The sequence below is a fragment of the Megascapheus bottae genome, chromosome 16, assembly GCF_031878675.1.
Source record: "Megascapheus bottae isolate mThoBot1 chromosome 16, mThoBot2.hap1, whole genome shotgun sequence".
Classification (NCBI taxonomy): Eukaryota; Metazoa; Chordata; class Mammalia; order Rodentia; family Geomyidae; genus Megascapheus; species Megascapheus bottae.
In genome coordinates, this window is record NC_143524.1 from 20,495,880 (window position 1) to 20,523,332 (window position 27,453).

The window sequence follows — 27,453 nt, forward strand, 5'->3', positions numbered from 1 at the left end:
ACACCCAGACAGAAAGTGCAAAGCTGTATAATGTCTACTTTATAAAGGATTTCAGAACAGTTAACATGTGTACTGCATTAATTAAACTCCAGTTTACTGACCTCTGACTAAATCTTGTCTAACTTTTAAGACTGCTCCCAGGTCACAGTTGGCAGTAGCATATGCATGAGGCACAGTACTTTTAGATTCAGTCAGCCTCTTGGCAATAACTCTTCGAATATTGCTAGCAGGAATATCAGTGAATGTGCCCTGCATAAACAAATGAACAAAAAAGGAAAAGAAAAATAACAGCAAGTGGTCCATTAAAATCACAAGGTACAATAGAAGAAAGTAGAAGAAATAAAACAACTGCTTATCTGTAATCCAGTCTCAGTGACTGGCTAAATTTGTGATATTAAAGACTAATACAGATAATAGTGGAGATGGAGGAAAATGGAAGACATTTTGGGCTTTAGAATACTCTTATATAAAAACTAGTAAAATTCAGAACTTTCAGCCATAAATGAATTACCTTATATTTCTACATTTTAGAAAAATCATAAAAAATCTACCAAACTATAATTAATTTTCCCATCAGTATGTCCATGTTAAGCAATATAATGGCTAATTGTCAAAGTGCATCTATTTTGTTGGTAATTAAAAAATCATAACTACCGTTTTTACTAGGAATTAAAAACAAAGAGCAGGGTGCTGACAGCTCACACTTATAATTCTAGCTACCGATGAGGCTGAGATCTGAGGCTCATAGTTGGAAGCCAGCCTGGGAAGAAAAATGTAAGACTCTTATCTCCAATTTACCAGCCAACTGCCAGAAGTGAAGCTGCAGCTCAAGAGCTCAGTGATAAGAGTGGTAGCCTTGAGTGTATGTCTCAAATTATAATATATAATTCCTTCCTTATCCTCACTCATTCTGAGAGGATATTACAATCTCCTCAGGATAATATAAAAAAACTGAAAATATACGTTTTTGTTTTATACAAATGATTTCTTAGGGTATTAAACATTGCATTTTAGCAAAGTATCTGACTATAAAATACCATAGATGCATGCTTTCTACATTCTATAAGCATCTAGTAAGACTAATCTTAATTTGAATAACTTACTCTTAAAAGATTTGTGTATGTATTTGTATGCTGTACATATACATAAATGTATACAAAAATCTATTTGCCATGAAATTTGCACTTATACCTCTTTCAAACAGATAACCACAATTAATGACATATAATACAAGCCTGCTATTAGAAAACAGAGGTCAGATATGAAAGGACAAAGTATGTAATAAAAAATCAATTATTTGAGCTCAAATATATTTCTGTTAGTAAGAAGAATGTAGTTTTATTCAGTTTTAAATATCCTTCATTCCTTCTGATGGGAAGTAAATCACATGAGGTACAAGAAAAGGAACATAGAGAGGAAAACTGAGTACTTTGAAAACAAAATACAGCTGTCACACCACATATGTCTGAGAGATAATAATGTCATCATAACTGATTTGTTATATGGCATAGTCCACATAATTTTCATAGTGAGGCTATCAATTCTCTAGCTGAAAAATAGAATATTCATTAAAAGGAGCTCATGTCAACTACCAATGATTATTAAACCTAAGGAAAACAAGACAAGCAAATTATCATGTTTACACAGCACATGTATGGAACTGAGGTTGTGGAATTTGTGACAAATTTGAATTATAGTTAGTGATGCACAAATATTTACATTGTCTTCCAGGAAAACGTCTGAAGCATTTAGTTTTCATTAGAATGTTAAGCTATTACTAAAATGGATTGATAAAAATCATTTAGTAAATAATTTTCCCGCCTCACATATCTGAAAATGGTATTCAGAAGGAATTACCACAGCATTAGGGTGTCCAGGAGTTGATAATGGTGGGATCATTGGCCGGGGATATGATGGCCCAGTTGTGGCAGGGGGTGGTAAAGAAGCTTTCGGAGTGGATGGAGGAGCTGGGGCTGGTCTGAACTCGGTAATCTTGCCCATCTGTTTCAGCTTGACCAGGTTGAGAGCATCTCTGGAGATGAGAGAAAATAGATAACCATGATCACTGACACAGAATACAAGCTTGCTATTAGAAGACAGAGGTCAGATACGAAAGGACAATACAGGGGTATGTAATAAAAAATTATTTGTGCTCAAAAAGTAATTTCCTCTACAAGGGCTTTCTGTTTATTAGTTAAAAAAAAACACAAATGGTAATTAGAATTTCCTCACAGTACTGGGTATAGATAGCAATTTTCAAAAAGTAAATTTGTTTTATTATCTAGGTAGATAAACAATTTACTAATTAAAATATGCCTTCAGTCTACCTGTGAAATAATCTTAAAATAGCACTCAGAGAATATTAATTGTCCTTACGGCTTTCATTAGGATATTTGCTAAATCATTACTTATTCTTGCTTATGGAAATCACACCATATTTAATTTGCCCAATATGTTACGAACACAAGCTAAAGTAATAAGGGTAACCTAGAGAATCATTTAGAATGATAAACTAGCTATTAGCCTTGTAAAACAAAACCTATTATGATTTTTCATAACCTTTAACTATCCTAACTTATAAAAATTCTAGCCAAATGCAACTATTTCTAATCAGTATTTGCTAAACATGAAATAAGCTTATGGTATCAGAGAGGACAGACATGTATGATTCTCATTGGTCCCCGACAAGTTCACTGATAATTTTATATGGTTCTAGAATGATGTTATATTATCTAAATGGCCCTTGGTAGGTAAAAAGGTACTCCATCCATGCTTTAAAAAATTAATATAATTTAAAATATTTAATGTGGTTGCCAATAGGAATGCAGCCCATATTGCTATAGAAGTTGTAAACTAGTTTAAAAGTCAGTTTGATTATTCTTTGTCTTCCCTTTAGATTAAATCCCGGTAGAGAAAAGATCACCAGTTTAACACACTCTTGAGAGACTTGAAAATTTAAACAAATGTAAATATATTCCAGTTTCTTGACTAGAAAGACTATTATTATTTTTTTCATATATTTTTATTGTAATTAATAGAAGGGTTACATGATATTTGCCAGATAGATGGTGCATTAATTCCCATACATTGATACCGTTCCACATGTCTTGGTCCCCATTTCTCCCACCCCCACCCCACCCATTACCTTGTTTTCCCCCCTTCCCTATCCAATTTCAAATAACCAAATACAAATATATCCGATATATCAGGTAACAAAGTGAGATACTGTAACAATATGAGATAACCAAGGGACAGCAAAAGAGATGAGAGATAACATAGTACCTTAAGAACAACAATCATTCATTATATGGCTTATGTTTCTATATCCTAGAGATCCTTTCATTTAGCATCCTACTATATGGCCTTTTGTATCAAGGTTTTGCTCTATTGCAAATCTCTGCTAGGAGAGTCCAAGGTTTCTACTGATTATGACAAATGAGGGAAACCATTGAGCCTAAGTTCCTTTGAGTCTGGCTTACTTCACTTAATATGATTTTTTCTGTCTTTCCATTTCCTAACAAATGGGGCAATGTCATTCTTTCTGAAAGCAGCATAGAATTCCATTGTGTACAAATACCACATCTTGTTGATCCATCAACTGAGGGACATCTAGGTTGGTTCCATATCTTTGCTGTGGTAAATAGTGCTGCAATGAACATCGTTGTGCTAGTGGATTTAGTATGTCCTTGTTTCTGGGCAATTGGTTAAATGCCTAGTAGTGGAATTGCTGGGTCATAAGGGAGTTCTATGTTTAGTCTTTTGAGGAACTGCCATACCGCTTTCCATAGTGGTTGAACGAGTTTACACTCCCACAAACAGTGTAGTAGTGATCCCTCCTGGCCACATCCCCTCCAGCATCTGTTGTTATTAGTTTTCTTGATCCTGGCCATTCTAACTGGAGTGAGGTGGAATCTTAGAGTTGTTTTGATTTGCATTTCTTTTATGACCAGAGATGTTGAGCATTTCTTTATGTATCTATAGGCCAGAGCTATAATTATCAAAACAGCTTGATACTGGCACAAGAACAGGCCTGAAAAACCAATGGAATAGAGGACCCAGATATTAAACCACAGACCTATGGCCACCTAATCTTTGACAAGGGAGCCCAAAAAATAGAATGGAAGAAAGATAGCCTCTTCAACAAGTGGTGCTGGCAGAACTGGTTAAGCACCTGCAGAAAACTAAAGTTGGATCCATCTTTGTCACCCCGCATTAGAATTAACTCCAAATGGATCAAAGACCTCGAGGTAAAAGCTGACACACTGAAAACTTTACAAGAAGCAATAGGAGATCCACTAGGCCTCCTTGGCACAGGTCGAAACTTTCTTAATAAGGACGAAGAATCACAACAAATCAGAGAAAGGCTGGATACATGGGACTGCGTTAAACTGCGGAGCTTTTGTATGGCAAAGGACATAGCTAGTAAATTAATTAGGAGGCCTACAGAGTGGGAGAAGATCTTTATTAACCATACAGTGGACAAAGGCCTCATATCTAAAATACATCAACAGCTCAAAAAATTGAATCAGTCCAAAACTAATCTCCAAAGTAACAACCATCCCATTAAAAGATGGGCCAAAGACTTAAAGAGAGTCTTCTCTGAAGAGAGGAATTACTTTTAAAATGTATTTCCAGGGGCCGGGAATTTGGCCTAGTGGTAGAGTGCTTGCCTAGCATGCACAAAGACCTGGGTTCAGTTCCTGGGTACCACGTACATAGAAAAAAGCTAGAAGTGGTGCTGAGGCTCAAACGGTAGAGCTATAGCCTCGAGAAAGTTCAAGGACAATGCTCAGGCCCTGAGCTCCAGCCCAGGACTGGCAAAAAAAAAAATTTATTTCCATGTTTTAGAAATTAACTATGATTGAGTGATAATTTAATACAAACTTGAAATAATAAAATGTCTTACTATTCTACACTTTAATTTTCTATATTCATCACCAATTCTAAGCATCTGGCTTAGTTTCTAAATTAGAACTGTTCTTCAGTAATGCTACAATTACCCAGACAACAACCATCAAAGAGGGTATAATTTAAATTAACAAAAGCAATTAAAACCACAAAAGAAGTGTACCCCCGTTTAAATGCTAACATGGAATATACTCTTTTTAAATTCTTTGAGGAAAAAAATGGACAAATGATACATCTGATTGTTAATGAAAGCACACACATACTCTTTAGTAAAGATCCCCCGAGGGCCAGTAGCTGTGCCCTGGCTGGCGTCCAATGCATGCTTTTCCAGAATATTACGGGCAGCTGGACTCAGACGGAACCTAAGAAGAAACATGAAGATTAATGGAATTAACACTTACATGAATCCAAATATATCTAAATGTTCAACAGTTTTACTGACCATTAGAAAAATAAAATCTCTCAGTAAAGTTAAAACGACTTCCTAGATAATTAGTAAAATAATCTGAACCCATGTAGTTTATATTAAGGTCAGAACTTATCTGTAAAACTTTACTTATGATTTAAAAACATTCAAAGAGCATTATTATGTCATTTGCAGGAAAATGGATGGACCTATAACAAACCATGTTATGTGAGGTAAACCAAGCTCAGAGAGACTAACAGCACATGCTTCTCTCATATGCAGAAGCTAGACCTAAAATACACTGGGACATAACAGAGAATAACAAATTTTACAGGACTCTAGGCATTCATACACAGTGAGACCAGAGGAGATATCTTAGGAGAAAAGCACAAAGGCACAATGCCTATATGCTTCTGATCATATAAAATAACATTTATCAAAATGAATTTCAGGAAATGGAAGCAAGGAGTCTTTTCTTTGTTATTTTTGTTTTCTTTTTGTCTTGTTTGTTCATTTGTGTTTTGGGGAGGGTAATGGAGGGCACAGAAATGGAGGTACAAAGGGTGAACAAATGCAGCAGTTGGTATTCAGTAAACATTATGTTGAAAATGTACTATACAACTTATGGATGGGGACGGAGGGAAAAAACAGGCAGAGAGGGAGCGAAGGAAGGACATTCTATGAACTCCATAAGGAAGTTTGGCCCATTGTGCCACTGTGGAATTAATTCTTAAGCTCAATTCATGCTCAGTGTGGACACAAACTGCTTTTTCTTTACTGGGCAAGTAGGGCTGTCAGAGGATCTGGAACATAAAGGATTTAATAATTGCTTACTGAGTGAACAATGATGGTAAAATAATTATTCTTAGATGCCAGTGTCCTAAGGAATAATTGGGAAGATTGGAACCTTCCTACTTACTATCAAAGATATGTTCAATATGAAAATAACTGAAGCCCTAAAAAGTTGAGTGCCAGTGGCTCAAATTGAGATTATGACTTAGAGCTAACCCAAGCAGAAAAACCAGCAAAATGACAGAAGGGAGGGATGGCTCAATTGACAAGAGCATCAGCAATAAGCAAAAGTAAAGTAAGAGTGCTAGGCACTGAATTCAGGCCACATACCACAGCAATTTATTTACATCATCATTCACATAAGCATACTCACTGCATTGTGCCTGCTGGTTGCTGCTTCTTAGCAGGGACAGAAACCTGTGGTTCTGATGAGAGGTGAGGTATTGCTGGTTTTGAAACGGGTGGTGGAGGACTAATATCTTTAGGGATTTCAACTTGTTTCCAATCTTCTCCTTCTTCAACCATCAAGCCAATTAGTGAACCTAGCCTTACATCTTTAGCTCCTTCTTCAACCTATATTTTAAAAAGAAAATAATGGTACAGATGTAAAGGTTATGATTGCATGAAGTAGCTTATTCCTTTCTTAGCTAATTTGGCTAGGTAAATTTAAGCTAAAAGCTATTTTAAAGATGGCTTGCCTCGGGGCTGGGAATGTGGCTTAGTGGTAGAGTACTTGCCTAACATTCAAGGAAGCCCTGGGTTCGACTGTGCACTACTACATAAATGGGACAAGTCAGAAAAGTCGCTCTGTGGCTCAAGTGGTAGAGTTCTAGTCTTAAGTAAAAGAAGCTCAGAGATAGCACCCAGCCCTGAGTTCAAGCCTGCTTCCATCTTTAATCCTTCACTTTCTTTCTACCTTTTCTTACTTAAAATTTGGTTTACCACTCGTCCTGCCCAGTTTCTAATACTACTTTCTGAAATCATTCTTAACCTCTTTTATCTCAGTCTCCAAAAATATATGCTCAGCATTTTTATTGGCTGAAATGAGCTCACAAGCTTTTGTAAGGGCTAGCCTCAAATCCCAGGTTTCCTGATCTCTGTCACCCAATCACCATCCTTTGATTTTTTTTCATACAAAATAAAAGGTATTTATAATTAGCCCTGCTAACTTACAGCTCATTAGTACAGAAGCATTTAATCATAAGCCCGTCATTTAAAACTTAGTCTTCCCTCCTATTGTATGAAGACTTCTTAGAGGTTTTAATACTGGCTGTATTACTTACTAGTCACATGTTATTCATAATGTTTATTTTACCATGCCTGTTTCTTGATCTGGATAATGGAAATAATAAGTAGCTATTTATCAGAGAAGTCTTAAGAAAATTATAGATAAATGACTTAGAATACCTGCAGCCACTTGACATAAACATTAAAGGTATTATTATTGCTGCAGTGGCATTGTCATTCAAGTTACTAAACATTCAAGGTATTAAAACAAGAGAAGATAGGGGTATTACACAGGAAAACAAAACAAAAACAAAAAGAGAAGATATACTCAACTAGGATTAAAGTTGAACTACCAGATGCCCAAGGCTAAGGGCTGAAAATGCATATCTAGGCATATCATATGTGTGGGAATACTAGGGGGCATACAACAATATATACCTCACACCAACAGTTTGTTAGAATCAAATGTATTAATACAAGATTAGAATCTGTCTGGAATTTGAAAGCCAGACAACTATTATTCAACGGTTCTCAGAGACTATGGAATTAAATTCCTTGGAAGAGTAAAATGTCTAATGTGGGTTTGACATGTTATACAGTTTTTAATACTTATTTTTAGTATTTAGCTTTAGGATACCACAAATCTTTTAATAAGCTCAGTTGATTCTAAAGTAGTAACCTTTTATATGTATTCCCATAAAATTATTTTCATTGTGTGTGTTAATATAAGAATTATACCACAATGAAAGATAAAGGTATAGCTCTTGCTATACATTTATAGCATGTTGTGGTAGTAGAGTAGGGTAGGATAAAGAGTAGACAGAAAGAGAAGATACTACTAATGAATGTTTATTTTTTTTTCTTCTACTTTTTCCCCTGTAAAATTCAATACACTCTCACATAAATGTAGTCCTATTGCTATAGCATTAGCATAGCAATAAAGCCACACAGGGGGCCAGGAGTGTGGCCTAGTGGTAGAGTGATTGCCTAGCATGCACAAAGCCCTGGGTTCGATTCCTCAGTACCACCTACACAGGAAAAGCTAGAAGTGGTGCTGGGGCTCAAGTGGTAGGACACTAGCCTTGAGAAAGCTCAAGGACAGTGCTCAGACCCGAAGTTCAAGACCAAGGACTGGCAAAATAAATAAAAAGTAAATAAAGCCACAAAGATCTAAAATATACTTGCACTCTTTCTTTGCTCAAAGAATAACTGTCTTTGGGCAGCAGTAACAGATAAGTACACCTGAGAGCACACCTCACCCTTGCAGAGCATCAGGGGCTGGATAAGTAGGTACTGCTGCCCCACTGACATGGTTAACAATCTGAAATGCATTAATAAGCAGAAGCAGCCAAAGTGAGAAATGCTATCAGTCCTGGAGGACTTTCATAGCTAAATGATCCAGAACCAGAGCCAAAAAAGAGCCTGACAAAAAGCACACAAGAAATTAGAACTGGGTTTATTACTAATGTAACTCAAGCAGTCTATTATTCCCAATTATCTTGGGCACAAATATTTCAATTTTTCCAGTTACACAGTCACAAAAAATTTTAAACATCAATTCATATTTCCTTCAGGGAAGATGATAATATATTATATGTCAATCTGGCTGTTTGTATCATAGAAAATAATGTCTAATTGACTAATGTCAGGAATGAAACACTAAGGGGCTAGAAAAAAATGGGTAAGGGGATTTTCTAATGAAAAAATATGCTAAAAGATCAATATCCAATTATAGTATAATATCCCAAAGTTTGGTGCTTGGACAGCATACAAAAAGGAAGGTATGCTTATCTGTGGCCAATATGGGTTGAGCTGGTAGCTCAGAGTGAAAACGCATCAACAAAGGACAGCAATAGAGGTGTGGTATACTGAACAAATTAGACTATATAACTCAATGGCTTTCAACAGTCAAATATTAACAAGTCACAGACAATCAATATAAAGAATTAGACAGTCATAGACACTGACATGGGAGCTAATGGTCAAGACCTGAGCAAACAACTGTAATGATGGGATTTGTGATGCTTATTGAGCTCTTAATGGGTTTTAACTCCACCAATTTAGCAGCAGTGTGCTACTATGTCATATGCTCTACTAAATGTTCTAGATGTTAATATGGAAAAACAGCCTATTATTGGACCTTGGGTGTGTGAAATGTCATGACATTGGAATTAAAATTCATAGGTGACAAATGATCCACCACTGTAAATAAAGATAAAATAAATGATAACTTTGCATAAGGAATGCTACATTTAGGAGAGAACTGAACTGAAACACTTACAACTATTTTGGCCAAGATGCCATCATCTCCTGCGTCTAAGGTAACCACGGCCTTGTCAGTCTCGATTTCACATAGCGCATCTCCAGCACTGACAGCTTCACCTACAAAACAACACTGGGTTTGTTTCCTTCTTTCTTTTAAATCTGAATATTAATAAGTGAAAACAACAAAATACTCTAGCTATTTCTGCTTTGTAAGTATAAATAGTTCTCATGGTGTGTGTGTGTGTGTGTGTGTGTGTGTGTGTGTTTGTAAACACTGTTGTATTTTCAAGTTATATTTGTTATAATAAAGCTATTATTGAACATATATTAAAAAGGAAATCACACTTTAGAGACAAGAACAATAAAGGCATACCCTCTCTGGAATAAACCAATTCTGAACCTCATACAGCCTCCTTTTCGATACAGTTTGACTAATTCCATGAAGAGAAGTTTACTACATAGATAGCACTTTGGGTTAGCATCTGAAGTCAATTAAAAAAAAAGTCTGTCAGTACCATACAGCATAAATGGATAAAAGCATGAGTCAAAATGATATCCAATGGAAAAGACAGAAAAACTAAAAAAATTGATCAGGATCTGCACTAGATAGTGTGAGTTTCTGGATGTAAGAGCAGGTTTACAGCAGAGGGAAGGGGACATATACAGAATTTTCTCTATGGAATAAAGGAAGTTCAGAGTCAGGGGCCTCAGACTGGATTCCTCTTAAAGCAAGATGAAGTCAGGTTTATATTCATAATATGAAGCTAGCCCAATGAGCAATCAAAAATTATTAACAGACCAAGATAGAAACTGTGGGTATATAACCTGGGTGTATAAACTTTTTCAACAACATGAACCCAGTTAAGCCACACTCTGGTTCCAGGACTGCAGTTGCTAATATTCCTCAAATCAACAGCAAACAGAGGGTACTAAGTGGAGTACAAAAGGGCAGGAGGAAAAACATCAAAGCAACAGCAAAAATTCAAAGTTTTGAAAGTAATCTAAGAAAGCAAGCCACAAAGTCAATAATCAGAACAGTCTGCATTTCAGTGCAGCAACTCATTTAGCACAATTTGCCAAATATTTTAAGATAAGTAATCTTTAAAAATGTTTAAAAAATAGAAACGAAGGTAACAGCCATCACAAGCACAAGAAAAATTTTCAGAAATAATCATGACCTACACTGATAAAAAACCATATCGAGGAAAAAGGAAAGAAAAACTAATTTGAAGTATTGGGAATAAAAACTTTAAAAGTTATTGAACTAAAAAAGAATGAGATACACAATAGACTGAACATGGTGAATGAGTGATTTTAAAAGTCAGTACTAAGCAACTATTAGGAACTTAATATGACTAAACAAAAAGATTTTAAAAAGGAAAAAGCAGTTAGGTGCCACAGGCAGAGGCTGCAATGCTGCAGGAGATATACAGTAGTCTACTCCGGTAAATTAGAATCAAGTCCTAAAGTAAATTTTCAAAACTTAAGTATGACAAAGTCAAAAATATTTTCAACGTTTTTATCTAGGAAATCTAAAAGAGACTGGAAATACAGGTGGAGAAGCAGTACATGAAGAAATTGCTGAAAACTTCTCATAACTAACTAGAGGAGTCAGGCATCTTCACAATGAAAGAGTTTAGAATAGTTGTCCTGGCTCATAGGAGGCAGAAGGAAGTCTTGTGGTATTCTAAATCTCTAGGTGTTAAAGTCATGATACATGGATCTACAAAAATGGAAGTAGCTTACATTTTATGCACATTATACCTTCATAGAAAACAGAGGGAAAAAAAGTTTTAGATCGTTTAAACACGAGTCCATATTAGAGACACTGAAGGGAAACTGCACATTATCAACAATAAAAAACAAAACTTAACACTATCAGAGGAAAAAAACAGTTACCTCAATGGAATGACAGACTGAGCACACTTCTCAGCAGCTGCAATAGAGGTCAGAAGACAATGAAGTAATATCATCATATGCTGAGGAAAGTAACTGTCTGGAATTTTATATGCAGCCAAACCACTGATTAAGAATAAAATAAAAGTATTCTTTATAGACATACAAAGCCTAAGAAACATTACCACTATTAGTGATCACTGAACAGAGCTCTTTCAAGATACAGTTCATCAAGGAAGGTAGACGGAGAGAGGATTCAGGGATACAAGAAACAAGTTATTACTGCCATTGTTAAAATGTTATTAACCATTTCAAAGTTATTATTTGAAGGGTTAAAAGAGAATGTTTTAGTTGCATGCTAATTAACCATGCTAACAATTTTGATATCATAAAAAGGAAAAAGTACAGAAGTACTCCAGACCTAATTGGCAAAATTTAAGCATTTAAAAATAGAAATACAATTTACAGAATTCAAAAGGTCTTCAGAGAAAAATAGAAAATAACAAAATGTATCATCTTACAGAAAATAGGCACCTGAAAAGAATATGAAAAGAGCAGAGAATAAAACTAGAAATATATGTAAATGGTAGCAGTTCAATATATGAGTAATAATAAATATAAATTATTAAAATCACTCATAAAAATCAGACATTATTGAAATGGTTACAAAAGATCAAAATCTTTACAAAGGCATCTTACAAGACAGAAACTAAAGCAGAAAAAAAACTAAAGGAATGAAAAAGGAGACATATAAATACACCTCTTCCCATATACCACCAAAGCAGTTGGAATGGGATGCTGTAGCAAGAGAATATGAAGGAAAATCTAAAACAAACTTCACTGTATACTAAGATGATCAAATAGGTAGAATCAGCATATTTAAGATAATTCAAAACCAATCTCAGAAATTATTTTAATAAACATATTAGATGCTGTCTATTGGTCAGCTAAAAGAGACCTCATCTACACTCTGAAGAGACGTTCTCGTCAACAAATATTTCTTTTGAAAAATGTTTTAAGGCACTGAGAATATCTTAAGTGGAAAACAACATGTTTAAATTTCTGACCTAGTAAAAAGGAAATTGCAAATTGCAGCAAGACCAGGTAAAGTCAGAATATTCTCTGACAGCATTCAGAAAGTCATGAGAGAGTCATCTAATTCAGTTTTTGAAAGCTGAGAGAAATTTCCCAGGACACACTTCAGCTTATGTGAGCCTGAAAAGATGAGGCAAGTGAAAGGGCAGTAACTCAGGGAGAAGACAATAGAGTAGATGCCTGGAGACAGAGCTCAGACACTTCAGGGAACCAACTGCAAGCAGTATAGGAGAGATTTGCTAAGATCAGGCTGGTGAAATAAGAAGGGGCAGACCACAAATCACCTTTGTATGTCACATGGAGGAAAACCACGGCCACATTATATATATTAAATGCTTCTTCATATGACAGAGGGTTTAGTGCCCAAAACAGATTCTATTTTTAAAGGGAAAAAAAATCAGAACCTCTTATATTTCTATTGAAACAACAGGACCAACTACTGAACTAGACAACCACTCAAACACCGCATAGTTGCCTAGGAATAAACTCTGGATATTAGAAGGCAGAATAGAATGATGTCATATCACTTGTTTTTGCTCATCTTCAAATTCCAATCTTTGTTTTTAAGATCCAGGTACAGATCTACTTTAGCAATACAATCTTTGCTGGCTTTTTCAGAGAAATGCTTTTTCTCCTACTTCTGAATTCCTGGAGCAGTTAAATAAAAAAGAATCACAAATAGCATTAGGGAGTGTTACACTGCTATATTAGTAACTTTTTAACTTGGGTTTTCCTCTACTGAGGAGACTGTGAGCTTCCTTACAATACATATTGAACTACATAGTGTACGCATGTCCACATTTGATTTGTAGGACACTTTTGGCATTTAAAGATAGTACCAAGCACTGAGTACAAAAATACGCAGTTGGGTCTGTCCACAGAGTTTGGTCTGGGCAGTTAGGATGTTGGGCAAGCACAGATGGCTTCTCTGCTGTCTTGGTGATAGCTGACTGGATGGATGCAGGAGACAGCGGCCCTGGAGTATTCCTGAGCCATCTCCAAATGGTCCCCATCTCCATGTGGTCCGGGGCAGTGACGGAGGTGGCGCGGGCCCGGAGCAAGAGTGCGGGCCCCAGGAGGGGCCAGAGCAGAGGCCCGCCCGGGGGCCGCTCCCCAGCCCCCAGCCAGCAGCATTGTCCTGGTCCTTTCTCCAGATGGATGGGCAGCTGATAAGAGGCGAGGATGGGGGTACACAGAGGCTGCCCTCTCTTAAATCCCAGGTGTAAAGCACAGACTCAAGTACAGTTAGTGGTGATGCTTATTAACTAAACACAGACACTGCTTTCACAAAATAACTCGGCTCTACCAAAACTTCCGTGATAGGAGTGGCCGAAGACTGAAATGTCTTAAAACTGGACAGGACTGATGATAATAGCACACTCTACATTTACTAAAAATCATCAGATTTGTGCACTTACAGTGGGCAAAAGTATTAAGACTAGGTACATTATATTTCAAGCTGTTAATAATCGGTGTAGTAGAAAAACAAAGCTATTTGTGGAATTCACTTTTCAAAAATTCTCCACTTTATCACCACAAATGTACATATATATATATATATATATGTACAGAAGTAAAAGATAGCACCATCTCTTCTATAGTAGAATCTAGATGGGGATAAATATGCAGAGTCACCTGGTGATACGGTATAAAGCTTGCTTCATGTCATTTTTACTTCCGAATTACACTAGCTTAAGGCAATGTAAGACTTACATAAAGACTAAGGGAAGACCTCACAGTTCTCAGTCACGGGAGTGTTCACAAAGAATGACAGTATTAGAGGAGCCACACCACCCACTATAGGGAGCATCACTCATTACCACCTACCGTGCCTGCTCCAGATACCACGTCCTAAGTATGCCACACAACTATTCACTCAGCCACAGGGACAGCAGAAAAATTTATCTCAAGAAATAAAACAAGGGCAAATATGCTCTCTCAAAAAAATGGCAACACTACTCTTCCTTTCTATTATTTTGTTTAACAAAGTTGCTTTTCCAATTGATAAAAAATGAACTGTGGCAACTTTTCTTTTTGTCAGTTGTGGGGCTTGACCTCTGGGCTTGGGCGCTGTCCTTGAGTTCTTACGCTCAAGGCTAGCGCTCTGCCATGTGAGCCACAGTGCCACTTCTGGTTTTCTGGTGGTTAATTGGAGATATGCGATTCTCAGATCTCAGCCTTCTGAGTAGTTAGGATTACAGGTGTGAGCCACCAGCGTCCCGCTTGAACTGTGACAACTTTAATTAGATGGAAAGTATCAGAAGTCTGCTTCTCCTCCCCAAACTAATCTTCAGTAAAAGATGTGGCATTATAGCTCAATTTATCTTTCACGAGAGTGAAACTGTGGGTAATACTTAAAACTTTCAGTGTCTTCTCCTCTCGCTTTATGATGCACAATTTCTATCCAATCTTAACAATTCAAGGACACTAACTATTCTAACATGTTTTTGTTGTTACTGTTGGTCATGGAGCTGGAACTTGAGCTCTTTTATTCAAAGCTAGTGCCCAACCCCTTTGAGCCATAGAGCCACTTCTGGACATCTGGTGGTTAACTGGAGATAAGGTCTCAAGGACTTTCCTGCCTTGGCTGGCTTTCAACCATGATTCTCAGATCTCTCAGACTCCTGAATAGTGAGGATTGTAGCTGTGAGCCACCAGTGACCAGATAAGTATTCTAACATTTATTCTAACAGAGTTATAAGGCTCGGGGGTTTGACAAATAGGGCTATAATCTATAGCATGCTAGTACATATTTCTGTAACAGAAATTCATGTAGCTCAGTATGTTCCTAGATAGCTCCTCAGTGGATGAGATAAATCAAAGGACAAATGGTGAGTGAGTTCTTTCCATTGCACTCTTTGTGTTTGTGTGTGTGTGGGGGGGGGGTGTCATGGGGCATGAACTTGGCCTGGGCACTGTCCCCGAACTCTTCAGCTCAAGGCTACCACCCTACCCTGAGCCTGGGCATTGTCCCAGAGCTCTTCAGCTCAAGGCTACTGCCCTACCTTGAGCCAAGCACCACTTCCTGTTTTCTAGAGGTTAATCGAAGATAACAGTCTCAGGTCCTTTTGTACCTGGGCTGGTTTGAACTTTGATCCAAAGATCTCAGCTTTTTGGGTAGCTAGGATTACAGGCATGAGCCACAGCACCCACTTCCATTGCACTCTTAACCCTCACTTAAAACATCCACCCCCCACATACACCCACATTGTCAGTAAACAATAGCTCCCAATTATAAAGCCTCTAGTTTTCAAGGAACTTAAAGGTTGGCAAGATAGAACTATCCACAGAAGTTTATCAGATCATCACCTAGCTTTTTTCTCAAAAAGAAATTACATTTAACCAGATCTGGTGACACATGCTTATTATCCCAACACTGAGGAGTCTGAAGCAGGAGAATATTGAGACCAGACATTGTCTCAAAAACAAAGCAAAACCTAATTACATACAATACTTTCCGCTTCATGAAAAATTTCAACCTGTTATAAATTCTAAAATAACTGTTTCAAGTAATAGTAATGATCCATTAATGAAGGTCTCAAGAGTAAACAAAAGCACAGCTGGTAATTTTATAAACACTTTTTTATTATTAGAAGTTCCATTACATCCATGTCAAAAACGCCAGTGGATTTCTTCAGACATTGACTATCATTTCTCACTTTCAATTTCTTCTCATATATCTTTCATCTTCTCAAACTTACATTTTTGTCTATCTAGTAATTCCAAGTAGAATTTCTTAGAGGCTTAGTCCCTCTGCTTATCGTCTACTGACTTTTGATTCTTTTTTTTTTTTTTTTTTTTTTTTTTCCAGTCCTGGACTTGAGCTCAGGGCATAAGCACTGTCCTTGGACTTTCTCAAGGCCAGAGCTCTACCACTTGAGCTTCAGCACCACTTCTGGCTTTTTTCTATGTATGTGGTACCGAGGAATTGAACCTGGGTCTTCGTGCATGCTAGGCAAGCACTCTATCTACCACTAGGCCAAACTCCCGGCCCCCTGACTTTGATTCTTAAATGAGTGTTTCCATTCATAGTATTGTGAGCTCTTGGCAAGAAGGAATTTATCTTGGAATCTGGAGTGGCTTGGATTATAAGCTATATTCTGTCAAAATGGCTTCTGCCTGGTGACCCAGGGGGACTATCTGTCCAGGACCATTTTACACCTATCTGGGTTTCTCACAAAAAGCAAAAGTAAATCTGAAGCACAAATAAATATGTCTATTATAATAGTCTTTCCACATTTTGATGACTCAAATTTGTATTTCCAAGGCAGGCCTTACCCCTGAACTTCAATTCCCTTAATCAACTGAACATCTTCCTTTGAATGTTTGATTAGCATCTCAAATTTTACCACATGGAACCTATTTCTGTTCTCAGTTTCAGCGATTTCAGCAATTCCCTCTTTCCAGCAAAGGCCCAGTGTGCTTATGACCTCAGCTTTGACTCAGTGACCTCTGTGGTGCTAACATTTAGTAACTGATGTTTCCTGAGTTTAAACCCAACTGACATTTAAAGGATTCTTGGATAATATGACATCAAGTGCCAAGAAGACTTACTCCCTTTGCTTAGATAACCATATTGATTAGATGCCCTCAGTTTAGGCTTTCAACTGGGACAGGCCAAAGGGGACTATTAAATTGCTTGATACTACATAATTTTAGGGCCAATCCCAAGCAGTATAATGCTCAAGGAAAATATGCAGAAACCACTTCTTATTAAATAATCAAGACAGTAGATGTACCTTGACTTTAGGATAAAACCTTCACACACTGATAAACTGTACAGTAGTGTTCCAGATCCTTCTTATCTTATACCCACAAAGCTCTCAATGAAGTCAAACTACCTGTTGTTGCCAAAGTGTGTCTCATGACATTTTCCTACCAAGACTTTTTTTTCCCACATTTGGCTGACATCATCTGGAATGTCTTTTCTTTTCTTACCTTTCTTATTTTCTTTGTTTCAGCAGTAAGGGAGTTTCAAGCTTTGTGCTTGCTATATAAACACTCTACCAATGGAGTCATACCTCCAGCCCATTAGTTTAATTTTTCTAATGCCAGTTTATTCTGTAAGAATCAGCTCAAATATTCCTTTTCTGCAAAATCTTCCAGGATGCCTGTCTCCTTCCCTTGTTTTGGCTGATCCTCCCTTCTGCCTATACATTTACCAATCAACAGCTTACAGTATCACCAGAACTGTTCCATTTAGTATGCTAGTTAAAACAGGAAAAGGAAACATATTAACACACTCTGACGCACAAAAGAAGAACTAAGTAATGCTTCCAATCAAACAAAACATACAGGACCAGTCACAGCTTTTAATTAACAGAGCCAGTTGATGAGACACTTCTCATCAATCATCTCATTACCCTGCACTATAGTTTATGGAGGAAAGGCAGAAAAAAATAGGCTTGAGGCTTTCTACATATTGCTAGGTCTCAAAATCAGTTTATTTCCTAGTATCCTGTAAACTAATCAATTATTACTATTTTTTTTAACTGTTGAAACTTGAATTGAGAGTTCAAGTGCTCTTAATGTATATTTCAATCACTGTAGTTATTATCCTTATTGATCTTCAAGCTTCCCTAGCTTTGGTTCCTGAGTTTGGTGGCTTTCTTTTTGTTTTGTTTTATTTTTAAATAGCATCCATGCATTCTGAATCAAGTTATTCCAAATTAATATATATAATTCCTTCTTAGAGGAAGCTATTCTCCAAGAAGACTTTATTGGCTTGAGAAGGAATTAGTATTCAGGAACCAAGAGCTGGATATTGAAGACTCCCTGCTAGATACTGCCACAGTAAACTCTTTCCTTAACCTTATCTATTCAAATGTCCACATTCCCAAGGTACCATCTTACCTACTGATTTTCTTTTTTCCATAAAATACAACTCTTAAATTAATACTACCTAACAATTTAGGATTATGTTTTTTTGAGTTATTAGGCTTATATAATCAAACTAGTAAATGTATATATAATTAAACTCATATTTTTCTTTCATGCATTCATCCCTTTTGTTTTTGGTGGTACTGGTAACTGAACTCAGGGCCTTATGCTTGCTAAGCACTCCACCAATTGAGCCAGCCTCAGATGGCAATCCTCTCCTATCTACTTTCAAACCGGGTGGCATTAAAGGTATATACTCTATACCCAGTCCGTATTTATTTTCTTTTCAGTATTAAGCATTGTTTTGTGTTCAAGGGACATTTGAAATTCTTTTGTCATAAACCATTTGTCACATATCTTACCAATTTTCCTAAGTGGTTAGTTTTATTCTCCATATTTTCCATGGAAATATTCTTTGTGATACAAAAAGCAAATACCCTTTTAAATTCGTTACTTAACTATTTTTCTTGCCTTACTGTGATTATACCTATCATAGCTTTTATCTTTATCATTAACAGTATTATCCTTTTTAATCTGGATTCTGAGTTATAATAAGGGTATTTATTTTACTGTCTGCTTTAGAAAAATTCATTAATTTTTCTCCCTTATACTTAGAAAATGTTTTCCATTTTGTGTAGTGTGTGATTCATTTAATTTATCCTTGTCATAATATAGTCAATAAATTCATTTTTTTTCTCCTTTGTTTTGTGGCATTCCTAGGACCCTAAGGTCTGGGTTCAAACTCAAGGCCTGGATGCTGTCCCTGAGCTTTGTGCTCAAGGCCAGCACTCTATCACTTCAGCTACAACTCCACCTCCAGCTTTTCATAGGTTTATTAGAGGTAAGAAACTCTGGAGCTTTCCTGTCCAGGCTGACTTTGAATCAAGATTCTTAGATAACAGCCTCCCGAGTAGATGAGAACCACTGGCACATGGTAGTTTGTCTATACCTATAACATTTGCTTCTGCATTTTCTATTTAGGTCAAGTCTACTTATTTATTAATTACATTTTTTTTCTTGTGTGTGTGTGTGTATCTGTGATGTGTCTGTGTGTCTATGCACGTGTGCATGCCAATGCTAGGGCCTTAACTCCTGCTCTCCATCAACTTTCTTGCTCATAGCTAATATTCCTATCACTTGAGCCATGTATTTTGCTGATTAATTGAAAATGGAAGACTCACATAATTTTCTGTACGGGCTAGTTTTCCATCATTATCCTCTGGGAATCAACTTCCAAGTAGTTAGGATTACAAGTATGCTACAAATACCTGGCTTTCATTTATCTTTTAAAGCATCTATCAGAGGTTTATTTTTATAAATGTATGTCTTGGTAAGCTGTCATTCTCCTTCATGGCTCTTCTTTTGAGGGTTTTCCTTATAATTCTTACTTATATGTTCTTTCCAATGAAATTTATAATGAGCTTGTCTACCTCCAAGAAATCAAACATATACACACACAAACAGCACGATAACATTACAAATTAAGGGTAGTAACAAATTTATGATACTGAAATTAACATTAGGAAAAAGGTCTAAAAATTGTGGAAAATGTTTTATTATTCAATGTTAATGAGAAGAAAAGACAAAGGCCAAACCCCGAAAGTGAGTTCTATTAATATAGTATGTTTTTATCTATCTCAACAAACGTATATTAAGTAGCAAAGAAGTAGAACTTACTTCATTTATATCCTGAATTGGGTAAGAAAAAAATGATCAAATAACAAATCACAACAAGCATTATTCATACACTTGCTCACCTTCCTTCTTCAGCCATTTCACAATGTTCCCTTGCTCCATTGTAGGAGACAAGGAGGGCATTAGTATCTTAATAGGCTCACCTGCAATTAAAAAAAAAAAGAATAAATTAGCCACAACACACAAACATTGAGCCCTAAGGGGCATCAAGAAGTAAATTAATACCAAATGCTATGTAAGACTGTCCCAAATGATTAGCTATCCAAAATAAACCACTATGGAATAAGCATTTTAACTGTTTCTAATGAAACTCTCTTTAAGAATACTGTCGGCACCAGTCTTCTATGCAAAGTTTTAAGCTAGAATTTCAAAATATAAAAATAGAAAGAAAATGAAATTTTGATTTACATTTCATCTTCTTTCCTTTTTGTGTTCACAAGACAGATAAGACAGAAAGACAGACAGCTAGCTAGACGAAGGATAGAATTTACAGGTAAAACAACCAAAAGAAAAACCTAATGATGAAATGAAGAAACAACCATATCAGTGTTCTGGTAACCTACTGCAGAAAATCCAAGATCAAGATCAGACTTTAAGAAAATTGAACACTTTTAATTTTCCTCTAATAGCATACTATTCAAAGGTTCCTGCTATTTAAAGTGTCAAGAATTTTTGATTTGTTCCTTATAATCCCTTTTGGTCATGTGAAAAGTACATCTCAAATCTGAGAGAACTATCACTGAAATATAACTACTTTTCATTAGTCATCAAAAAAAGAAACACTCCATAGTCACCTCTCTGTCCTTCCCGACTCTCATGTCCAGGACTACACTCTAAGAGCACACATCCTTTATATTATGATTTACATAAAGCTTATACTAGTAAATACTATATCAACAAATTACATTTCCTGAAGTCTTTGAAAAGATGTATTCTTCTCTCAGATTATTCAATTCTCAAGAGCCAGACAGCAATTCACTGGAGTAGAGCTAATGTATTGCAAAAGTGTACACGGACAAAATTAGATTCTTTTTTTTTCCATTTAGTGTTAAAGGAAAGGAACTAACACACATGTTAAATATTTCCTTTGGAAAATTTTACTATGAAAATGCCTGTATATGCATTCCTTTTGAATAAGCGTAGTTAAAAAAAAAAAAAAAAAGGCCGTGTCTACTTCCACGTGTTCTTCATGCTGATCTAAAGAAGTAGGGAAAAACATTTGGAGCCCTGTCATCATTTTCTTTTAAAAGAAAGTTCTTAAGAACTTCCTTTCCATAGGAAGCCATAAATCCAAAGCCTAAATGTAGGATTGTACTGAGAAGTTCAACCACACAAGGCCACACGCATCAGTCCAACCTAATCATCAGCATTTAGATGTAATCCATCTGATCTCTGCCAATCTTCCTGTCTTTCCATTGATATCAAATTCTTTTTTTTTTTTTTTTTTTTGCCAGTCCTGGGCTTGAGCTCAGGGCCTGAGCACTGTCCTTGGACTTTCTCAAGGCTAGAGCTCTACCACTTGAGCCTCAGCACCACTTCTGGCTTTTTCTATATATGTGGTACCAAGGAATCGAACCCGGGTCTTCGTGCATGCTAGGCAAGCACTATAACCACTAGGCCAAACTCCCGGCCTGATATCAAATTCTTTAAAAGATAGAAATGTATGATTATCAGTGATAGAGTCCAAAATAAACACCAAGCTAACATTCCTAGTTTACTAATAAATGAGTACATTTCATATTTTGAATGTTCAGATTTGAATCTGCCTGCTTAATTCTCAAGGCTATTGATGATACTGTTTGAATTTATGTCTCAGTGTTCCTTCACTATGGATTAATTGTAACTAGAAACAGGTTGTTTTTTTTTTTTTTTTTTTGCCAGTCCTGGGCTTAAGCTCAGGGCCTGAACACTGTCCTTGGACTTTCTCAAAGCTAGAGCTCTACCACTTGAGCCTCAGCACTATTTTCAGCTTTTTTTCTATGTATGTGGTACCGAGGACTCGAACCTGGGTCTTCTTGCATGCTAGGCAAGCACACTACCACTGGGCCAAACTCCCGGCCCCTAGAAACAGTTTTTGTAATGTCACATTTTTCTTAGTAAAATTCTCATGGACTACAATATGTATATAAAAATATTAGAAAAGAAACTCAATATACTGCAATCTATAAAATGCTGAAATTTTAGCCGGGCACAGTGGCTCACGCCCATAACCCTAGCTACTCAGCAGGCTGAGATCTGAGGATCAAGGTTCAAAGCCAGCCCAGGCACAAAAGGACCTGAGACTTATTTCTAATTAACCTCTAGAAAATGGGAAGCATGACTTGGCTCAAGGGTAGGGTAGCAGCCTTGAGCTGAAGAGATCAGGGGAGAGTACCCAGGCCTAGAGCTCAAGCCCTAAGACCAACCAGAATTAGAGAAGTCCAAATGAAAACACTCGCCTGAAGAATGCATAGCCAGTTCAAAAGTTAACATTTATATTTTTAAGCTCACAATGATAAATATGCTTTCTGAAAAATAAAAAGTAAAAAGAGAAGGAAAAACACCCTTTTAAATAGGGCCATGGTAAAAAAGCTAGCCTATTTCTGAAAAATATAACTTAAAAAAATAAGTCTTGATATGTTGCTCCTATCACAGTTCAAGCCTGGTATTATGAGACAGGATATTTCATAATTTTATATATATATATATATTATATCAATCTACCAAATAGAGTTCTACTTTAAAGAAGCAAAATAAATGGACCACACTTTTTCTCAATCTAGATTAAAATTATGACAAAAACTAAACCAATTCTCTCAAAATAGTCTCCCTTCAATATTTTTATGTTTGGTTCAGCTGCCATGATACAATTCATATTCATTTTATGATTCTATCTTCTATTATAATTTCTCACCTAAGAGGACTTCACATTCCTATTATTCCTGACATTAAGGATCATTTATGAAGTCACTGCAGTTATTAAGTATTATTTTTCAAAGCCCAACATCAAGGACCTCAACATGTTTCATGTTTTCAGAACAAAAAGAACCATAGCCATTCCTCATCTAGTCACCCTTCATGGATGAACTGAAATTGCTTTTGTGAATAATAATAATAAAATAAAATATCCTGTAATAGATCACTATACTTACTCTGAAATGAAGGAGAGATAATCTAAACCTCTCCATTTTTTTACAGTACTATTCTTTGATGGATGACACTAAACTTACTATGGAGAGCAAAATGTTCATTAGGTTCTTTGATTACTAACCCATCAATCCTCAGATCTGCATGCTAGAAAAATCATTTTAAAACACAAATACTAATTTGTTAATAAGAGTATATACTTCATTCTAGTATATCTTGTTTGGGCTGCAACACTATGTAGACCATTGCCCATTGCATTTTTCTCATTAAGAAGTAAAATTATATAATCATAAAACTTGCTCTGAGTGCTAGTGGTGCACACAGTATCGGTCCATTATGGCAGTTACAACTGTATTAATTCAATATGGGCTTTCTTAGTCCTTTTTGAATGGGATCAACCTGCACCTATATAATATCATTAGAAATTAGTTTTCTTCTCATTCCAGCAAGCAGCATGTTCCACAACTCTCTTGCCAAACAGACAAGCCTTGAAAAGTGAGCCGATTTTATCTCTTACTAATGTCAACTGGCACAACTGTGGGTAAGAATTCAGGAAAGGGAAGGAAAAAATGGAAATGTGGTTTTTGATCAACTGGATATATACGTTATTTCAAGTAGAACTAAAAAAAAAAAAAAACCCTTAAAAGTTAGTATCTGCCATCCTATCACATCAATGGTAAGTGGTACAAAAAATGTGAAGATGACCATGGTAATGCATATTTCTAGAAGTTTATGTCTAAACATACTTTAAAAAGTAAAACAGCCTACAAAATCATGAGAACTGTTTTAACCTCTTTCGTCTGAACAGAATGACATAGATTACAAAGGCTGGCTGAGCTTGTAGCTCATACCTGGAATCTAAGCTACTTGGTAAGCAGAGACCAAGAGGACCACAGTTTAAGCAAGCCCAGCAAAAGTTTTCAAGACCTCATCTCAGTCAATAAAATGCTGGACATTGTGGCACGTACCTGCCATCTCAGCTATGCAAGAAATAAAAATAGGAGAATCACAGTCCACGCTGGCTCAAGCATAAATGCAAGACCTGAAAAATAATCTGAACAGAAAGGGCTGGAGGCATGCACGACTTATAGAGGTAAAGCACCTACCTAGCAAGTGCAAAGCCTAGAGTTCAAATCCTAGTACCTCCTACTAAATATGACAATTGTTTTTTGATAAGAGCAACATCATCACATCTATCAGTAAATTTGACAAGTCACTTAATTTCTAACTTCATCAGATCTGCTCTTCAGTTTTCTCACAGGATAATTCTAACTTAAAAAAAATGGTCCGTGAAGTCTAATTTCATGTGTCATAAAGTATTTTTTTCCTGAGAACAAAAGAAATATACTTCAACAAAATCAATTATATCAGAGTTAAACTTATGATAAATAAATACATTTTGAGAACTAATTGGATTAAGAAAGAAATTAGCACAAACAAACTCTTACACTATCAATTGCTTTGTGGCTAGTAGGAAGCAGATCTAAGCTGCATTACTCTGATTAAAGTAATTAAGGAAATTCAGCAATTTATACATGGTACAGCAGAAGCACTATGCTCTAGCCCATTATACACTATACCCAAAGTACACAAGAATAATGACATGAAGATAGTGTACATGAAAAAGTAAATAACCAACCAATACTTAGTGTAACATTTTCTTCTTCTCAAATATGGAAAGAGGTTAGTCATGCCTCACTTCTTATTCTACTGCAAAGAATAAACTAAGTCTTTATAATAAAACAATTCTGCCATCTTCTGGCTGAATGAAAGAAAGCAAAATGATCCAAAAGCATCAGCTTTACAGACCGCTACCACAATTTTAATGTGTTTTCTCATGTAAAGTTTCTTTGTTCAAGTTTGTTTCTGTTTTTGGTTTGGTTTAGTACTGGTAAAAAAAAAAAAAACTTGAAAATGCTTAAGACAACAATAGAAATGAATGTATGAGAATTTGTATAAAAATACCATTCGTGGGCCTTGGATGGTATGATAACAAACATAAAATATAACCACAAACAGAATATTGCCTAGGTTCAAGTTGCAGCTCTACCATCTACATGTTAATTATTTTGTGCCTTTGTTTCTCCTTCTATAGAAAAGTAACATAAACAGATTTTCATAAAGAAATAGAAACAAAGCCATTACAATGGGTTCCAGCAGACAGCAGGTCTCAAATACTGCAGCTATCTATTTTCGATAGCCACAGAAAAAACTAAAGGAATGTACTCCTGACGTATCCAGATGACTGGCCCAATGCACACTATCCTATAATATTGCAGCATAACGTAAGTCCTTCCTGGAATAACTTAGAGGAAAAGCTTCCCTTTCCTCTCTCCTTTACCTAACTTTGGGCTCAGAGTTAAGGTCCATTAACTCCCATTAATCATTAACAAATGTTTTACCGCCAGATGGTCATACCAAAACTAAAAGACAAATCAGGATTTTGACAAATGTCTACTGAGCACCTGTCCTGCTCTCCTAGACCTGGGCGGAGGGTGGGGCGGGGGGGGGGTTAGGGAGGGGAGAAAAAAAATACAAACAGAATCTTAACCTCAAAATGATGATACAATAGATGGGATGATAAGTATTGCATCACATGAAGTGGTAAATAAAAGTGGCCTAGGACCATCAGATAATAATGAGAGCTGAGATTTAGTTCATCGAAAAAGAACCTGCATTAGCACCAGTTAATATTCATTAGGATGGGTGTTATAAAAAATAAAAAACAGAAATTGTTAGTGAGGATGCTGTGAAACAAAATCCGGTGCACTGTTGGAGTAAATGTAAAAACACAAGCAGTTGTGGAATATAGCAATTCCTAAAAAAAAATTCTATTAAAAAATTACCAGAGTTCAAGCCCTATGACTGACAAAAATAATTACCATTAATGCTATACATAGACCATTTTATATTTGAGGTAGGAATCAATCCCAGTTTGGGGAAATATTATTTTTAAGCTTAAAAGGTTGACTTGTCCCATTATACATAGCATGTAATAAATGCAGCAGCTTCCATTCCTCTTAAAATGATTATTTATAATGGGAAAAAATTACCATATAATACACTTTAAGTATATACCTGCAAGGAGTTGAAGCAGGAACCTGAATAGACATGTGTACAACCATTACAACAGTCAAAAGATGAAAACAACTCAAATGTGTCCCCAAAAAGTAGATCAACAAAATAATGATTGAAGCATGTCTTAATCTTTAGAAGAAATGAAATGTGAGTATCTGAAACAAAATGGATAAAACCAGTAAAATAAGGCAGACACAAAAGACCAAATAATGTATGACCTCACTTATGTGAGATACACAGAATAGTGAAATTCATAAAGGAAGAACACTGGGTTCTATGACCTGCATGGAGGAAGGATGAGAGATACTGTTTCATGGTCAGCATTTCAGTGTGGGATAAGGAAGATGTTCTGGAAGTAGTTGGCAGTGCACAGCATTGTTAATGTTACACACTAATGTGTATTCACATGCACACGCGCACACACACACACACACACACAACATACGGCACAATGGTGTAATTTACAAAAGATCTGCGAAAGGCCAACAGAACAGGAAGAGGGGAGAAGTAGCTGCATTCCAGGTAAGAAGAACATTCTCTTCCTGGTGGAAGCAGTGGGGTATCTGGACACTGAGATGCCCTGTGGCAGCAATCACTATCAACGCCAGTCACAGAGCTGAGCACTGGTGGGGTCTGCCAGAGTTCTGCCCTTAGTGTAGCACACTTCCGACACCTGGGGGTCTCGGGCCAGCAAAGGCCTCCGCCTGAGCTTCAATAGTATGCAAAGGGGAACATTCGATACCAAGAAATACATATAGCCACTGTAGCTTAGTTTAGCTAGAGAACATATAGTGACAATGCAAAGTGGGTAATGTAAAAGTAAAGTTATTCTGGAAACACCTTACAGTACTCCTTAGTATCTTACAGCACTATCATGCAGTATGCTATAATACAGGCACTGAAAAATAACAGGGTTTTTGTGGGTTTTTTTGTTTTTTGTTGCTGTTGTTCCCAGTCCTGGGCTTGGTCTCAGGGCCTGAGCACTGTCCTTGGGTTTTCTCAAGGCTGGAGCTCTACCACTTGAGCCACAGCACTACTTCTGGTATGTGGTACCGAGGATTCCTCAGGTCTTCATGCAAGCTAGG

The 27,453-nt window shown here is 36.4% G+C and overlaps 1 protein-coding gene and 1 non-coding gene across 2 annotated transcripts in view; both read right to left on the reverse strand.

Annotated features, from left to right (window-relative positions):
* Positions 1–27,453, reverse strand: part of Pdhx (pyruvate dehydrogenase complex component X) — a 45,186-nt gene that overhangs the window by 12,500 nt on the left and 5,233 nt on the right. Inside the window, exons 2-7 of the mRNA XM_090347889.1 lie at positions 20,227–20,307; positions 9,615–9,715; positions 6,480–6,679; positions 5,172–5,270; positions 1,858–2,032; positions 102–249 (exon numbers count right to left, since the gene is read on the reverse strand). Of these exons, the coding sequence (XP_090204015.1) occupies positions 102–249; positions 1,858–2,032; positions 5,172–5,270; positions 6,480–6,679; positions 9,615–9,715; positions 20,227–20,307 (804 nt within the window). The remainder of the gene's footprint in view (positions 1–101; positions 250–1,857; positions 2,033–5,171; positions 5,271–6,479; positions 6,680–9,614; positions 9,716–20,226; positions 20,308–27,453) is intronic.
* Positions 26,947–27,094, reverse strand: LOC150052978 (small nucleolar RNA SNORA62/SNORA6 family). Its single transcript, XR_016538213.1, has one exon. It is a non-coding gene; the product is annotated as a small nucleolar RNA SNORA62/SNORA6 family (small nucleolar RNA).